Source organism: Charadrius vociferus, unplaced genomic scaffold (assembly GCF_000708025.1).
Source record: "Charadrius vociferus isolate BGI_N301 unplaced genomic scaffold, ASM70802v2 scaffold38, whole genome shotgun sequence".
Taxonomy (NCBI): domain Eukaryota; kingdom Metazoa; phylum Chordata; class Aves; order Charadriiformes; family Charadriidae; genus Charadrius; species Charadrius vociferus.
Genome location: NW_009650176.1, coordinates 383722 through 397963, shown reverse-complemented (window position 1 = coordinate 397963; position 14242 = coordinate 383722). Strand labels below are relative to the sequence as shown.

The window sequence follows — 14242 nt, the reverse complement described above, 5'->3', positions numbered from 1 at the left end:
GGTCGTCCGATTTTAGGGGATTCTGTGGTGGTCTTCGGCGTCTTGAGCCCTTCACGGCTGTGTCCAGACGGCGCTGGGAGCGCCACGCGCCGCTGCGAAGGGTCGCCGATGGGGTCAGCCAGGGAGCGAGCCGGCAGCCCCTGCGGCGCGGGAACCTCCATCCCCAAAATTCACCCCAACGTGAGATGAAGGGCTGTGGTTCCTGGGTGGCACTGGGGGCACTGCAGAACAGAGAATGATGCCAAAGCAGTAGAGTATCTCTGCATCTCCCTTCATGTTTTCAATCTCTTCTTTCTCTTTCAGAGAGTTGTTATCAAGTGATGCGATGAAAGACTACAACAGAGCTCGAGTGTACCTGGATGAGAACTATAAATCACAGGAACATTTTACGGTAAATTTCTTTCTTTCACAAGTTTGATTCAACAGATGGTGAATCAAACTGGTTGGGGTTTTTTTTGCTTGCTGTGGGGGTGTGAGCTGCTTCCATCGCAATGAGGATTACATCTTTACTAAGTGTTTACTTTGTAGGACGTATAAATGCTCATCTCGCGGAAGCACATCTATTTAAAAACGAGTAGACTGTCAGAATGCACAGAAAGTCTTTTCTTTTGTTTAAAATGATCGTCTAAGGTTTTTTTCTCTCTAACAATTAACCTTCTTGGTGGATCAGAATTGCCTTCTGTTCCAGCAGCCGTGTTGCTGTCTGTCAGTCGGAGGTGGTGCCAGCCCTGCACGGCCGTTCGCTGCCGACAGGGCTTGGCGAGGGCTCGAGACTTGTGTTACGTGTCTCTAGAGCTCGTTTGCAGGCTCGCTCGACGGTGGGATGGTGAGAAGAGCCAGAGCACAAGTTTCCACTAGCACGCGAGTGATGTGTAGGTAGATGCACAAGTGTGTGTGCAGCATCGCCGTTGATGCAGAGCAGAAGCGATTGTACGGTCATTGCTGTGACCACGCAGTGTGCGAACGCGTCTGCCGTTTGTCCGGGGGATTAGCGCTAGGTTGTACAGGAACAAACGGTCCTTCACAGAGGTGACGCAGTGCCACCTCTGGTCCCTGCCCCTTTCCCCAGGACGCTGCGCGGTGCAGTCGGCGGCTCCTGCCGGGCTCCCCGGTGCCTCCTGGGGCTCCGCTCCTGGCACGCAAGCTGGCGCTGCCGGGCGGCCAAAGGCAGCGGCTGGGGGGTGCAGTCCAGACAGGGGAAAACCAGCCCCCAACATGCACGCAAGTCCCGGCTCAGTAGCATGTAACCCGGGGGAATAAGAACCTGGAAAGTTTTTTTTTATTCAGTTTTTAGTTACTCTGGCTGGGAGCCCAGGTAGTGTGGAAATGGAGGAGAGATATCCGGATTTTTTTTCTCTTTCTCATCAAAGAGGAGAAAAACTAGATTATCTGCTTTACTGGGCCTTAGTGGGACAAATCTTGCATCAGGAGTGTTAAAACTGTATGCTGAAGGCATTCAGGAAGCCCTGGCAGATGAAGGGCAGTAGGACAGCGCTGCGTGTTTTAGAGCTCTTACAGCTCAGAACTGTGTCCAGATAAACGTGCTCACCGACGAAGGCCCCGCGGGGCTGTGGTGGGCCTGCAGCGAGCACCTCCGGACATGGTGAGAAGCGCTCTCAGGGGCTCAGCACAACCTTCTGCAGAGGGTTGGACTGGGTCATCTCCAGAGCTCCCTTCCGACCGAGGCTTTTCTGTGGTTGTGAGAAAAAGGGGGATGATCATCTGCGATCTTAGCTTGGGAAACACAGTGCAGAGGGCTAATGCAGCCTATAACAAAATATAACCTTTTTTAAAAGACAGCCACAATACTTTATAGTATTGAAGTTATTTTATTTAATATGAGGTACATTTATTTTTGATGGTGGGTAAAAAGGCTCTTAAGGAGGTTGACAGCAATCCTAGACGTAGAGCATGTGCTGTTTGTGTCTCTGAAGAACTCTGTGTTTTGCCAAGTTCCTAGTTCAAGAAATAATGCGGTTTCTTGTTTCACGTTTTCGCATTGTTTTCTAGGCACTATGTTTTCTTGCCGTATTCCCCAAGCACCGTTGTGATTCTCCCTGTCCTGTCACAAATATTACTTTGCCTATCTTCTTCTTCTCATCCTGTGTTTACTAAAGCCAGGCCTTCTTGGAAAAAGAAATTCTGTCAACAAAATCAGTCAATAAAGGGGGGGGAAGACTGCTTATAGAAATATTATTTTCCATGGAAAATAGTCTAATCAAACGCGTGCTTTTATTATTTGATTAGATTACTCTGTGTTGAACTAGTAACTGTAAGGATCTCAAACAGGTTTGTAAAGGTGTGTGATGGAGCCCCGCGTGACAGGCTGTTGGTAACTAACGCCACGCGTAGCAGTGCCGCCGTGTCGCGTGGCAGGGAAGTGGCTCCGGCCGGCTCCGGTGGAGGCGATCGCAGGAGCGGGGGTCCTACGGGAGCCCTCAGATCTCCTCAGATGTGGGCTCATCTGTACGAGCGACCTGGCAGTGAGTGCAGAAGCGTTGCTGATGGCATTAACACGTAACGTGGTCATTGGGAAACGACGATGAGCGTAGTACCGGGGTGCGTTGGTGAGGTGTCTCCGGTACTGCAGGGGTCCCTCTCTGGAGGATGGATTTTTGAGGTTATGTGGGACAAACTGGAAACGAGCTCTCGTTGCAGTGCTGTAGCTGAAGAAGGCCTTGAAATGTAGCTAGTGGAGGAGGAGTGTAAGAAAGACAGTGATTTTGTCTCTGTACAGACATCGTGAAGACAGCACGGGTGTTCTGGCATCCAGTTCTTGTGTCAGAATTTTTAAAAGTATAATGAAAAGATGGAGGCGACTCATAAATGATGTTTCCAACTTTTTCTGTCTGTTGTTCTTTCCAACCCGTAAGAACCTTTCGGAGCTGAATCGGTTCAGTGTGGAAAAGGGGGGAAAAAAAGCAAAAGACGAGTGATGATTTAATCACGCTGTATACTGCTGTCATTGGGAGAAAATGTTGTGTGCTAGGGGAATGTTTTACACCTTCCTTGTTAGACTTTTAGTAGTCGTGGCTTGGAACCAAAGCCAGAAAACCTGGAAAGGAGAGAGGATGCCCCTTCATATTGAGCTGCTTAAACTTTTGACTTCTTAGTCTGTTTTTTGGCACTTAATACTGGCTGTCCTCATACATGGTTCATGAGACTACTGTTGTGAATCAAAGATTCGTATAAATGTTTTTTTACACGTGTGGTTTGCACTGGCAGTTCTTCCGCTCCTCTGTTCAGTCTTTGTGCACGTATAACTTATGCCATGAATGACTGTCTGAAGAGGGGTTTCACCACTGTGGTGTGTCCATTTAGGGTAAAGTTTTAGTCTTGTCTCCAGTGTGGTTTGGCTGGCACGATGTTATGCGTCTCCCTGTTTCCTCATTAGTTCTGCTTGATTGCAAAGTTCTTTAACTTCTGTGGGCTTTTTTCCATCCCTTCTAAGGCACGGAATTGGCAGCAGATGGTAGCCCTGTAATTACTATATTATTACCTCTCTGTCTTTGAATTATGAACATTTATCACATATATTGTTGTATAATGCTATTTTCTTTAGAAATGGAGAAGCCCAAGTAGTTGCAGTTTGGCTAACCTTTACCCCTGCTGCTTTCACATCCCCTTTTCTAGCAGTTTTGGCATCACTTCTTCTGTAAGGCTCTCCTTGGCTTGGCTCCTGCAAAGCTAAATCGGATTTTGCTGCCCATAGTTACTCAGCTTGGCAGCGTTAGGGCTGACAGTGAGACCTGAGAGAGCGTTTCCCGCAGCCCGTCCCTTCAGCACGCAGCCTCTCCCCTCCAGGCCACCGCAGCTCAGGTTCGTGTTTTACTCGTGTTGTGAAAGGAAAGAACAAGGTGATAACGAGGTGTCTCTCATGGAGTGATCTGGTTTTAAAAACTCTAATAATTCACTGTGTATTAAGGATCAAAACAGTTCATTTTGCGTCATCTCAGGCACAAATAAAGTTTAACACCAGGCATTTGTCATTTATGGTCGCGTATACCAAATCTGGTATAAACCAGGCAGGTTTTAGGTTTGGGATTTGTGGAGAGGGAGTGGGAGGTGTCTTGAGTAGGGAGGACACTGTGGGTCTGTCGGTTGGTTTGTTTTGCCATAGGTGGTAGGATGAAGCTGTGTGGGAATTTGTTCTGCTGAAAACTTGTCAAACGACACACACGAGATACAGCTCTGGCCCGTGGGATGGGCAGCGAGGGAACGGCGGGGGGACGTGCGGCCCCCGGCAGCTCGCAGAACCTCTCTGGACCGCGGGGTGGTCACTGTGCGGTCGCGAAGGGAAGGGTTGAGAGGGAGGGTCAGATTTTGGCAGCGACTCTTGACCTAAGGCTGTAATTAAGGCACGCGTGATGAGCATTTGCAGCAGAGGTTTCACGGGGAGCGCGGGACAGCATGCACGTGCCCAGGGACAAAGCAGTTCATATCACACTCCAGAGATGCACGGTTTTCTAAAGTTTAAAAATGATCTGCAGATTAATCTCTTGGCAGATAGCGGCTACATTAGAGCTAATGCTTCCCAGCCCTGGGAAGGTGACAGCGTCGGAGTTAAGAGCTCCCGCCAGTTATGAATGAGGGTTGTGGGTGACAACCTTCCCGAGCGTAACGATGGCTTCCCAGAAGTTTCAGATTAGCTAAACGGGCAGCTCTGATGCTGTTCCAGTGATGACTGGAAGTACAGGTGGCAAACTGGTGTGGACAGACTGACTCGTGTGCTAGCCAGAGATTTCCAGATATCCAAACAGGTTGACAACGGTTTTTAAAATTTCAGCCTCCTGTAAATCTCTGGTTAAAACATTATACTTTTTTTGTCATATAAAATGTAATCTAGAAGGTAGATCTTAGTTTCTGTTAGAGAATGTATAATTAATGAAGAGAGAAGACAGATACAAGACGACTGAAATAGGTAAAAGTCTGAGAAGCGGAGAAATTCAGTACAATTGTTGTATTTGTGAGTGTGCCCAATGGACTGCACTCTTGATAAAGCAGGTGTGTGCAGCTGTATTGATTTCTCCCAGCGTCCTAGCATTTACATTCTTTGTTAGTTTTACTGTACTTGATACATTTTATGTAAGGGGTAAATTATAAATCTTGATGTTTTTCTGTGTGAAGAGTTACTCAAAAATTGTGGGGTTTGAACTTTTACCCGTGGATACTTCTCCAATAGCCAAAGTTAATTGTGAATAAGGTGCTTTTATTCTGGAATAAGAGCATTCATACCGAAGCTGAATAGCAGCTAGAAATAAGTTGATGTTTTCATCAAATCCATAATTATTTTTGTATGAAAACATGTCAGTATAATCAGTGACATTTTTTATTGTAATTAGATCAAAGCTAGTTTTGTTTGGTGCCCTGTATTTATTGATTTCTGGAATATTCAATTAAGGATTTATATTGCATAGCAAATGTTTGTGGTTTGGTTTTTTTTCTTTCATTAGTAGAAGAAGGCAGAAGAATCCCCCCTGCATAGCTTAAACCGTGCTTGCTGTGTTGGACGGGTGCTTTCAGTAGGTGGAGAGAGAATCTTCATTGCACAGAGTCAAACCCTGAGGGCTCCTGGCAAACCAGACTGGGAGCAAGCTTGTCACCAGCTCGTGCCTCCGGCTCTTTGGGGACACGTTGTGCGCTCAGTTAGCGCGTTTGCGGAAGCACCTGCACAGCAGGGCGGTTGCTGTACTTCTCAGTATCGAGGTATTTTTAAAAAATAAACAGAATCCTCAATTGCCTGTCTGCTTGCTGAGCCAGATAGATAACCGTGCAATGAAAGAAATGCTGTTGGGCTGTAGAGCTGATGTGCTGAAGTGTCAGCTTGCTCCTCCCCGTGAGGATGTATTGCAGTCTAATTAGCTCATTACATAGCAGATTTTTTTTTTCAAATTAAAAAAAAAAAAACCCAAACCCCCAAAAACAACAAAAAGAGAGATACTTTTTGAAACTAACATTTCTGACGTTAGGACGATGTGTTTTAACACCACCAATGCCATAAACCACAAAGGTTATTTTGCACTGCTAAGACAAATACATTGGAAGGAGAGAGGATGCTGCGCTCACGTGGCTGCCATCTTCCAAAGTTCAAGTTTTGTGAGATAATTATTGAAATGAAACTTCTCTTAAATAACCACCCAGGAAATGGACAAAGATAGACTATTAATGGAGAATACAGCAGATAACGGCCCATTTTTTCCGTCAGGCTTTATTCGCCCACCCCCTGTGCGACCTGCGGTTGGGTTATGGGGCTGAGGTGCTTGCTGTGCTGCAGAGGGCAGAGGCATCGGTCCTGGGGAGCGCGCCTGGCTCCTGAGCAGCAGGTCTCTCGAAAGCCCTCGGGGGCTGCCATCACACCACCTTTCATGGGGCACAAGTGCTCGGGGTTGTGCAGGGGAGCTGCCTGTTCCTCGGGCTGCCCCCGTCGGTGCAGTGGGGGCTATCCCCATCCAGCCCTGCTCCCCTCTCCTTGCACGGCGCCGTCCCGGCATTTTTTGTCTTGGAGTAGGTAAATCAGCACATACATTGCCACAATGTGTAGAAAATGGTTATGCTTTTTTTTTTTCCCTGATTGTTTTTAGTTGACCCCATGCAGTCTGTACCAGGAGTTTTTCGGATGTAAGTGGCTCTTACACCAAGCTGGATAAAGCACCGGGTGGCCCACAGCAGGGTCCAGGAGGGACCTTTGCTCCAGTCGGTGTCTTTAACATAACAGCCCGAGCTGGGGGGACGGGGAGGGCGCCGGTGGTCCTAAAAACTCAGGTGGACAACATCTAATTCAAGTGTGTTATTTTACCTTAAAATTATATCTGCTCATTACTGAGAGAATAGTAAAGTTAATTTTTGTTAGATTAATGATATTTGAGTAATATTTTTGGTTGAGCTGAGTTCGAATAATTGGCCATTAATTGAAAAAGGAAATTGAATTGAATTTATCTCGTACATAAATCCTGTCATAGTTATTAATGAGTCTTAGAAAATATCGGCCTGTTCCCAGAAATGAATGGTGTACACTGATTCTTCTGAGCTTATTAGCTGTGGCAGTTTGGAGTTTTGTTAAATAAAAAAGATGATTTAGGAAGAGCGACATAATTGAATTGAACACGGGGGGGTTCTCGCGCCCGACGAGTTCTCAGCCCGCTCCTCCATCAACAGTTTCTCGGCGTTCTCGGCTTGTGCAGAAAGGCCGTTTTTCCCCAGGAGGTGGAGCTGCAGCACCGGGATGCGCCGCAGGACGGCCCCCGCGCTCCGCACAGCCCCGCGGCGCCGCGCCGGGCGGGATGCCGGAGGTGCTCCTGGTGTGGCCCTCAGGGACGTGCCCTCTGCCGAGCGGCAGGCTGCGGAGCACGCTTCTTGCCAGGCTTAGCCTGCACTGTAGTCGCGGCTGGAGTTGTCCTCCGCAAATTACGTGAGCCTCTTTCCACCTTCTCCGTGTTTCCCTGCTCTCCTTTCTGTGGAATTCTGTTTTGTGCTTGAGGGGTTGGGGTTTTTTATAGTGATGCCTTTGAAAAATATGCCAAGTTCGAGAAGTAGGACTTCATTTCTGGTCTTAAGCCACAGCACCGTAACGAACGGAACCCCCCCAGTACCGAATGCGCATCTGGTGTGGTCACAGCCCCCCGCTCTGCACTTCCCTCAGCCCCGCCGTGGCCGGGGTGGTCTGGGGGACCCGACACCCTCCTCGCAAATCTGGGGGGTGTCAGCGGTGACAGGACCAGACGCTCAGCTCCCGAGACCTCATCCTGCCAGGGCTGCCCGGGATCTCCTGCCCTGCTCCCTCAGAAGGTCTGGGCTTATGTCGGGCTTCCTACGAGCAGCACTTACCCAAAGTACCGTTTATTGCACAGCCCCGGGTTCCCGCAGCGCACCGCGGGGTGGGACGGCGGCAGAGATGCTGTGCCTGGAGCGGGGTATGGCACAGGGCAGTTCTGCGAGGGAAGGTCACAGCGCAGGAGGGGACACCACAGGGGTGGCACTCGGCTCCCTGCGGGGGTTTACCCTGTGAGGGTCATCCAGGAAACCATCCTCTGGACCGAAGGAGGGTCCGCAGGCCCCTTTCTGAGAAACATGTGTGAAAACATACAAGTATTTTGCCATCACCAGCCCGCCCACGTCACTTCTCATCAAACATTTCCTTCTGCCTCATTCTTTTATTATTATTATTATTGCTATTGTTTTTTTTTTTAAATAAGTAAGGACTTTTTAAACAAGTCTTGTTATGCAGGTTCTTTGGGGTTTTTTCTTGGTCCCCCAGCGCACAGGGCCGTGCGTGGCGCTGGTGGGCGGCGCGGCGGTGCCCAGGGGGGCTGTCCCGTGGGACGAGGCAGAGGTCTGCACGGGGGTGTCCGGGAGATGCCACCCAGGGAGCGCTGGCGTTTGTGCTGGTGTTTGCTACCTGGATTCACGTTTAATTTGTACTTTCTGCTGATTCTGCTTCCTCAGTGGAATTAAAATTCCTTTTATTAAAAGGAATAAAACCATTTGAGAAATACATTAGTCTTCCTTATAGCTGCCCCTAAAATGCCGGATGCGGACCCGCAGCCGTGCGCGGCGGTGCTTTCTGGTGAGGCACACGCGGTGGAGAAAGCGCCACAGAAAACGGAGGGTTTAATCGGTGTGCGGTGCTGCGCGCGGTGCAGAGCGTGGCGGGCCCTCGCGGTGGCGGTGTCCCTCGGCGCTGTCGGGGTATCGGGCAGAGCCCCCTCTCCCGCTGAGGGCCTGCGGTGGGGAACCCCCTGACGGCCCTCTCCGGGGGTCCCGGGGAGGTTGGCGGGGAGCTCTTGGAGACCGCACCGCAAAGCTCCGCCTCCTCCTCAGCTTTTGTCTTGTCTTTAATGGGAAAAAACACGTTCCTGAAGTGAGCCGGGGAATGCAGGAGGTAATCTGCTGCTTCTGACAAAGTCACGAAGAAATGGTGCTATAAGTATTGTTGTTTTGTGACGTGGATGTGTATTTACAGCCGCCTGAGATGAAATCTCCCCCTTAATTTCTTAGGGAACTAAGTCAGCTGTCAGGGAATCGCTTCCCATCTCTTCTGGACGGGAAATGGGACCTGAATGGTGTTGCCGCAGCGGTACCTTCCCCTGGTTTTAACTTACCTTTTTCTATGCATTTTTGAAACGAGTCTGTGAGAGGTCTGTAGAGTTGTTCTTGCTGTAAGGAATTTCAGTGCTTATCTTCCACCTCTTTTCTGACACTTCTGTATAATTGGAAGAGAAGGAATAATTACAAAACAGTGAGAAATTTCACAGATCAGTAGCCCAATAATGCAGTCTGGGGTCAATGTCTGTTGTTCAAATGTGCCAGCGCTGCGGAGATCGGTGATACAGCGGCTTCTTTAGACATAGAGCCGTTACACTCTTGGTATTAGCTATGGATTTACAATTTATACGGAATTGCATTTCCTACAGGCTGTGGATTTTATATGCAGAATTTCATACTGCAGTCGTGCAACAGACTACATATTTAGAAAAAATGTGGCATTATTTGTAAAGAATAATTATGACCTGTTTTTGTAGAAACCCATACATCTAAAAATCAGCTGAAAAATTTGAAATTAAATTGTAGACTATAATATCTGAACACAAGGGGAAATTAACTATTTCTAAGCTTTTAAAAATTAAAAAAGACTTCTGATTGCTGTTGGAAAAGTGATGCTAAAAAAACTTTGAAAAAACCCAAACAAACCCAAAACAAACAAAAAGCCCCACAAGCAACCTGTAACTGCCATGTAACACAGGAGGTGCTGTGGTTGTTGGTCGCTTGGGCCGCTGTCTCCGCGGTGGGTGACTCTCCTGCGGCGCTGAGCCTTGCAGGCGCCGCTGTCGGTGTTGCAGCGCGCTGGGGTGGTTTAAAATGAACTGCGCGGGCTCAGCGCGTGGGGTGCGGGCGCAGCGGGGGAGCGCCACGGGCACCCGCGGGCACGTGAGCTGCTGTTGTTGGTGGGGGGGGTGGTGTTTCTGAAGCCGGCCCTGTTGGCACTGGGCGTTTTCGGAGCTGGGCAGGAGCAGAACTCCGCTCCTTTCAGTGTAGGACGTGTTGCGTTTTTCTTTGATTCTGCCTTGTTGCATATTTAATTACTGTGTGTTCTTAAAGTAATTTGTCCGAAGATTTACGGGAAGAATTATTGGCTGGCTCAATGCATACATCAAACCACTAAATTTTCTCAATCATATTCCATTTATTTGACAACTCTGCTTTTGACAGCTGAGTGATACTGCAGAGATATTCCCGAGGCTTCGACTGAGTCCTTTACAGATTGGTATTTGCTGCCTGCTTTTTGCATGACAGTTCTCAAGTTTTATTTAGCTTTTTTCCTTTTTCTTTTTTTTTTTTTTTATGGTACACAATACTTAGAATTTATTCTTCTTAATCCTGTCTTGAAGAATTAATGGAATTCAGTTTGATACTTAAGTTTGTATGCAAATAGTAAAGGATTTTGAGGGAAATCATGACTAACAGAGATTTTCACTTACTGTGAATGGAATAAAAGTCCCCTTTTCAGGCCTTTCTTTTTATATTATTTTATTTTAGTGAAGTTCCTTTACTTTTCTGGCTTACTAAAGCCCAGGAGCACAGCAAATCTTGTCAGAGTGAAAGGAAGAAACCTTCTTGGTAGAGGCGCTGAGAAAGTGCAGAGCAAGGGCTGTCCCAGCGCAGGCACGGGGTTCGCGACGTCCATCGTGGCCTCCGTCCCCGAGCACGAGAGACACCGAGTCACAGCGTCACGTCACTGCACCCGGCCTGTCCCCAGACCCCGCACCACGTCCTGGGCACCGCACCGGGGACACCAGCGATGCCCTGCGGCGTGCGGTGGCTCTCAGGCGGTCTGTGCTGCGATGGGTGCCGGGAGGCAGCCGGCGTTGGGTGGGGAGCGCGCGCCGGGCCGGGCGGGGGCGAGGGGCTTCCCAAAGGGCCAAAGGGGAATGGACCACTGCGTGGTATCCATCGTTAGCAGCTCATCCCCAAGCGAGCCGTGGCCAGAGATTAATAACTCTTCACATTAGTGATTTGCGGGCAGCTGCTCACCGCGTGTGTCGGTACGTGACGGCGTTCTGCACATCTGGTGAACATGCGTTGGTAAACATTTCAATGCTTCAACTATATTTACTCGGACCTAAGCCTTCCTTTCTAGAACACGGGAATCCTCCGCCCCTTCTCTTAGGACCACAGAGGCATTGCTGGGCAGCGCTGCCGCCCTCCCCGGTGTGCGCACAGCGCGCCGCTCTGCGGGGCTGGGGGCTCACGGGGGGCTTCGCCGAGCGCTCAGGAAGGTGTGCAGTTTTAACAGGACAGGAAGAGCAGTCATGGAGGACAGTATTATGCGCTGAAATAATTGAAGATCCGGCACAAATAGTGTAGTAAATGCTTTCATTGAAGTTTGCAAACCCCCACGTGGGTCCCCTTTGCAAATTTGAGAGCATAGTTGCCAGGTTTTGTCTTTCCACAGAAAAAAAAATTAATTATTAAAGTATGGGGCAGTCGGATACCTTGTTTGCATTTATGTGCGGTAGGGCTAAGGCAGGACCATTTATACGTTGCTCTAGCATGGCCACGACTTTATTAACAGCTCTTTTCAAGTAATGCGTGTGAGAAATTTTGTTTGTGCGAACAAAATGTTTGATTTGGAACAGCTCTGGCTTTCAAGAAAAGATGTGAGATTGGAAAATGTGAAAATAATTGCTTCAGAAATTATGAAACGCTGTTTAAGGAACTTGCTAATGTGTTTGTCTGAGGCACTAAATTAATTCTTAAATAAGAGCAGCGTGACTCTGTAGAAAAATTATACGTATGCTATTTACTGATACAAACTAATGGGTTTATTAGTGTTTGAAATAATGTTATAATGCAGTATTCATAGCCAAAAAGAAGGCAATACATGAGTCTGCTCACTCCCTTTGCACGAGTGTCATGGGCAGCCAGGTTTCGCTGCACAGCTTACCAGCTGTGCGTTTCAAAAAGGCCTGGAAAGGCACCGATTTTTTCACAATTGAAAACAAATGGATAAGAGGAGAAGATTTTGTTGTGTTACACCACCTAATCGTAATCTCGAGATACTGCTGTTGGTGGGCAAAGGCGGCGAGCAGCCCAAATACTGAGGGGGAAAAGCTGAATAAAACCCTGCGGAGTTCTGGGTGAAGCGGCGCTGGGCTGAAGCCGGCGGGCTCTGCGAGGGGTCCCGGGGGCTTAGGCAGCGGGGTGATCACCCACGAGAGGAGCCCATGGAACAGGCCTGGCGCTGGCAGAGCTGGCAGCGTCTCCGGCCGTGAGACCACCGTGGTGACGGTCGGGGCACACCGAGTGCCGCGCGGTACCTTCGCAGCGACGTGGACGTCCAGAGGTGTTGCTGCTGGTATGAAACCGCCACAGACACAGCCGTCCTACTGTGAAATTTAACAGCGTTTGCAACGTGCAGACCCAAACTGGAACCCTTGACACTGAGGAAGTGTTTCCACTTAGTTTTAGAGGGCTTTCCAAGCGTCTATTGATCAGTGTTCTCTAACAGCACAGAAATAATGTGTCTAATTTAACTGGCCACATGGAGGAGTATAGAAAAAACATTAGTTATCCCTTGAAAGGCTTGGAACATCGATAGGAGGACATAACATTAATGACTTTCCTATACACGAGCTTCAAAAATGGCTAAATGAGGAAGAAATTACAAATTTATTTTCCTATAATTTCAGCAGTTGTCTTGTTTTACTGCACCAGTAAAGCATTAAGCAATGAAATGTCACACGAGGAGTATTTTCCTGATAATTTGTCTGACATGCAAAGCATATAAAACAAAAGAGAAAAAGATGGAAATGTGGGGTCTAGTCATTTTGACAAATTTAGTGATTTTTTGCTCATGAAGTCTGGCTAAGAGTCGGCTGCCTCTGTCCAAACAATTTCAAATATTGCTGTTTTCTAAGTGGCTCACTGTGTCAGGAACATCTTTGTTGTCTCAAATCTGTCCTTTACCCTGAACACAGTATTGCTAATTTTATGGTAATTTATTAACGTAAATAAATGTGTAGCAAAAATTAGGTAGATCTCAGGCTTTTGTTTTTCGAATAAATGGGATAGATACCAGGTCTCCAGAGGTGGGTGGCAGAAGTCCCAGTTGGGAAAGGGTGTATTTGTGCAGTATCAAAGTGTGAAAAGGTAGTTTGGGTTGGTTTCATTTTATCCCGCCTTTTCCAGATAAACAGAAGATTTTGTTGGGGAAAAAAATACAAAATCTGATTTCTGAATGAACTGAAATGACCCTGAATGTTCATTCTAGACCTGACTGGCATTACCCCCAGACTGTCCGCAAATCCTCCGTAGGCTCGGGGTTCCCGTGGTCCCCTGCAGGTTCCCGTCCCGGCGGGTCGACCTGCAGCTGGTGGCGAGATGCTCGCGGTTGCTGGTGAGAGTAAATTTGCACGTGGTGCGTAGAAGTGTGCGTGCAACGGGTAGTCTTTTGTGTTCGACCAGTTTCGCTGTTCAGGTTGTGCATTTGTCATTTTTTAGGGTCAGTGGAGTGGCATTTATCCTTGCACCTTGGGAAAGGCTCCCCAGCTGCTCAGGAGGATGTTTTTTTTTAATTTCTTTTGCTAGAAGTCATTGCTGTACCGGGGTTATGAAACATCCATTGTTTCTCTTTCCTTAAACTAGAAGGTATCTCTTCTATACCTGCTTCGTAATTAGCACAGAAAAAATTGCGCTATAAATAGTACCCAGCATCCCGTAAGGTGGTTCATCAGTCGAGGGAAGTCGTGCCCAGGGAGGTGCCCGCTGGCAGGGCAGGGCTGGCTCCAGTAAGGAGCTGCGCTGGGACCCCTCAGCGTTTCGGGTCCACCAGAGGGGTTTGTGGTGGGGATTTGCGGGCTGTGGGTCTGGGGTGCAGCGTGGAGGCGGTAACGCGGGACGGGGAAGGGGGACAGGAATGGCAATGGCATTGCCCGTCAGGCGGCAGCGACCTGTGACGGGGTTTGAGAATACAGAAAAACAGATTCGGTTTCTGGCGAGCGATGAGCGCAATGAAAGAGCAAAGCTTTGTGTTTGGAGCAGTGACAAGGAGGTGCGCCAGAATATCCGAGAGGGAACGTGGGACAACTTATAAAGATGATGGGAGGTGTAAATCTGTGTTGTACAACATTAAGCCTCATCTTTACCGTGTTTGTGAAAATGAGGGGATGTGCGGGTACTCCTGCACGCTGGTGGTAAACCGGTCTGCGTCCCACGGCGCAGGCAGGCGCGCGTAGGTACGGCTTGC

At 48.4% G+C, this 14242-nt stretch overlaps 1 protein-coding gene across 1 annotated transcript in view; it reads left to right on the top strand.

Annotated features, from left to right (window-relative positions):
- Window positions 1–14242, top strand: part of INPP5A (inositol polyphosphate-5-phosphatase, 40kDa) — a 184681-nt gene that overhangs the window by 19944 nt on the left and 150495 nt on the right. The window contains exon 5 of the mRNA XM_009892737.1: window positions 304–391. Coding sequence (XP_009891039.1) covers window positions 304–391 — 88 coding nt within the window. The remainder of the gene's footprint in view (window positions 1–303; window positions 392–14242) is intronic.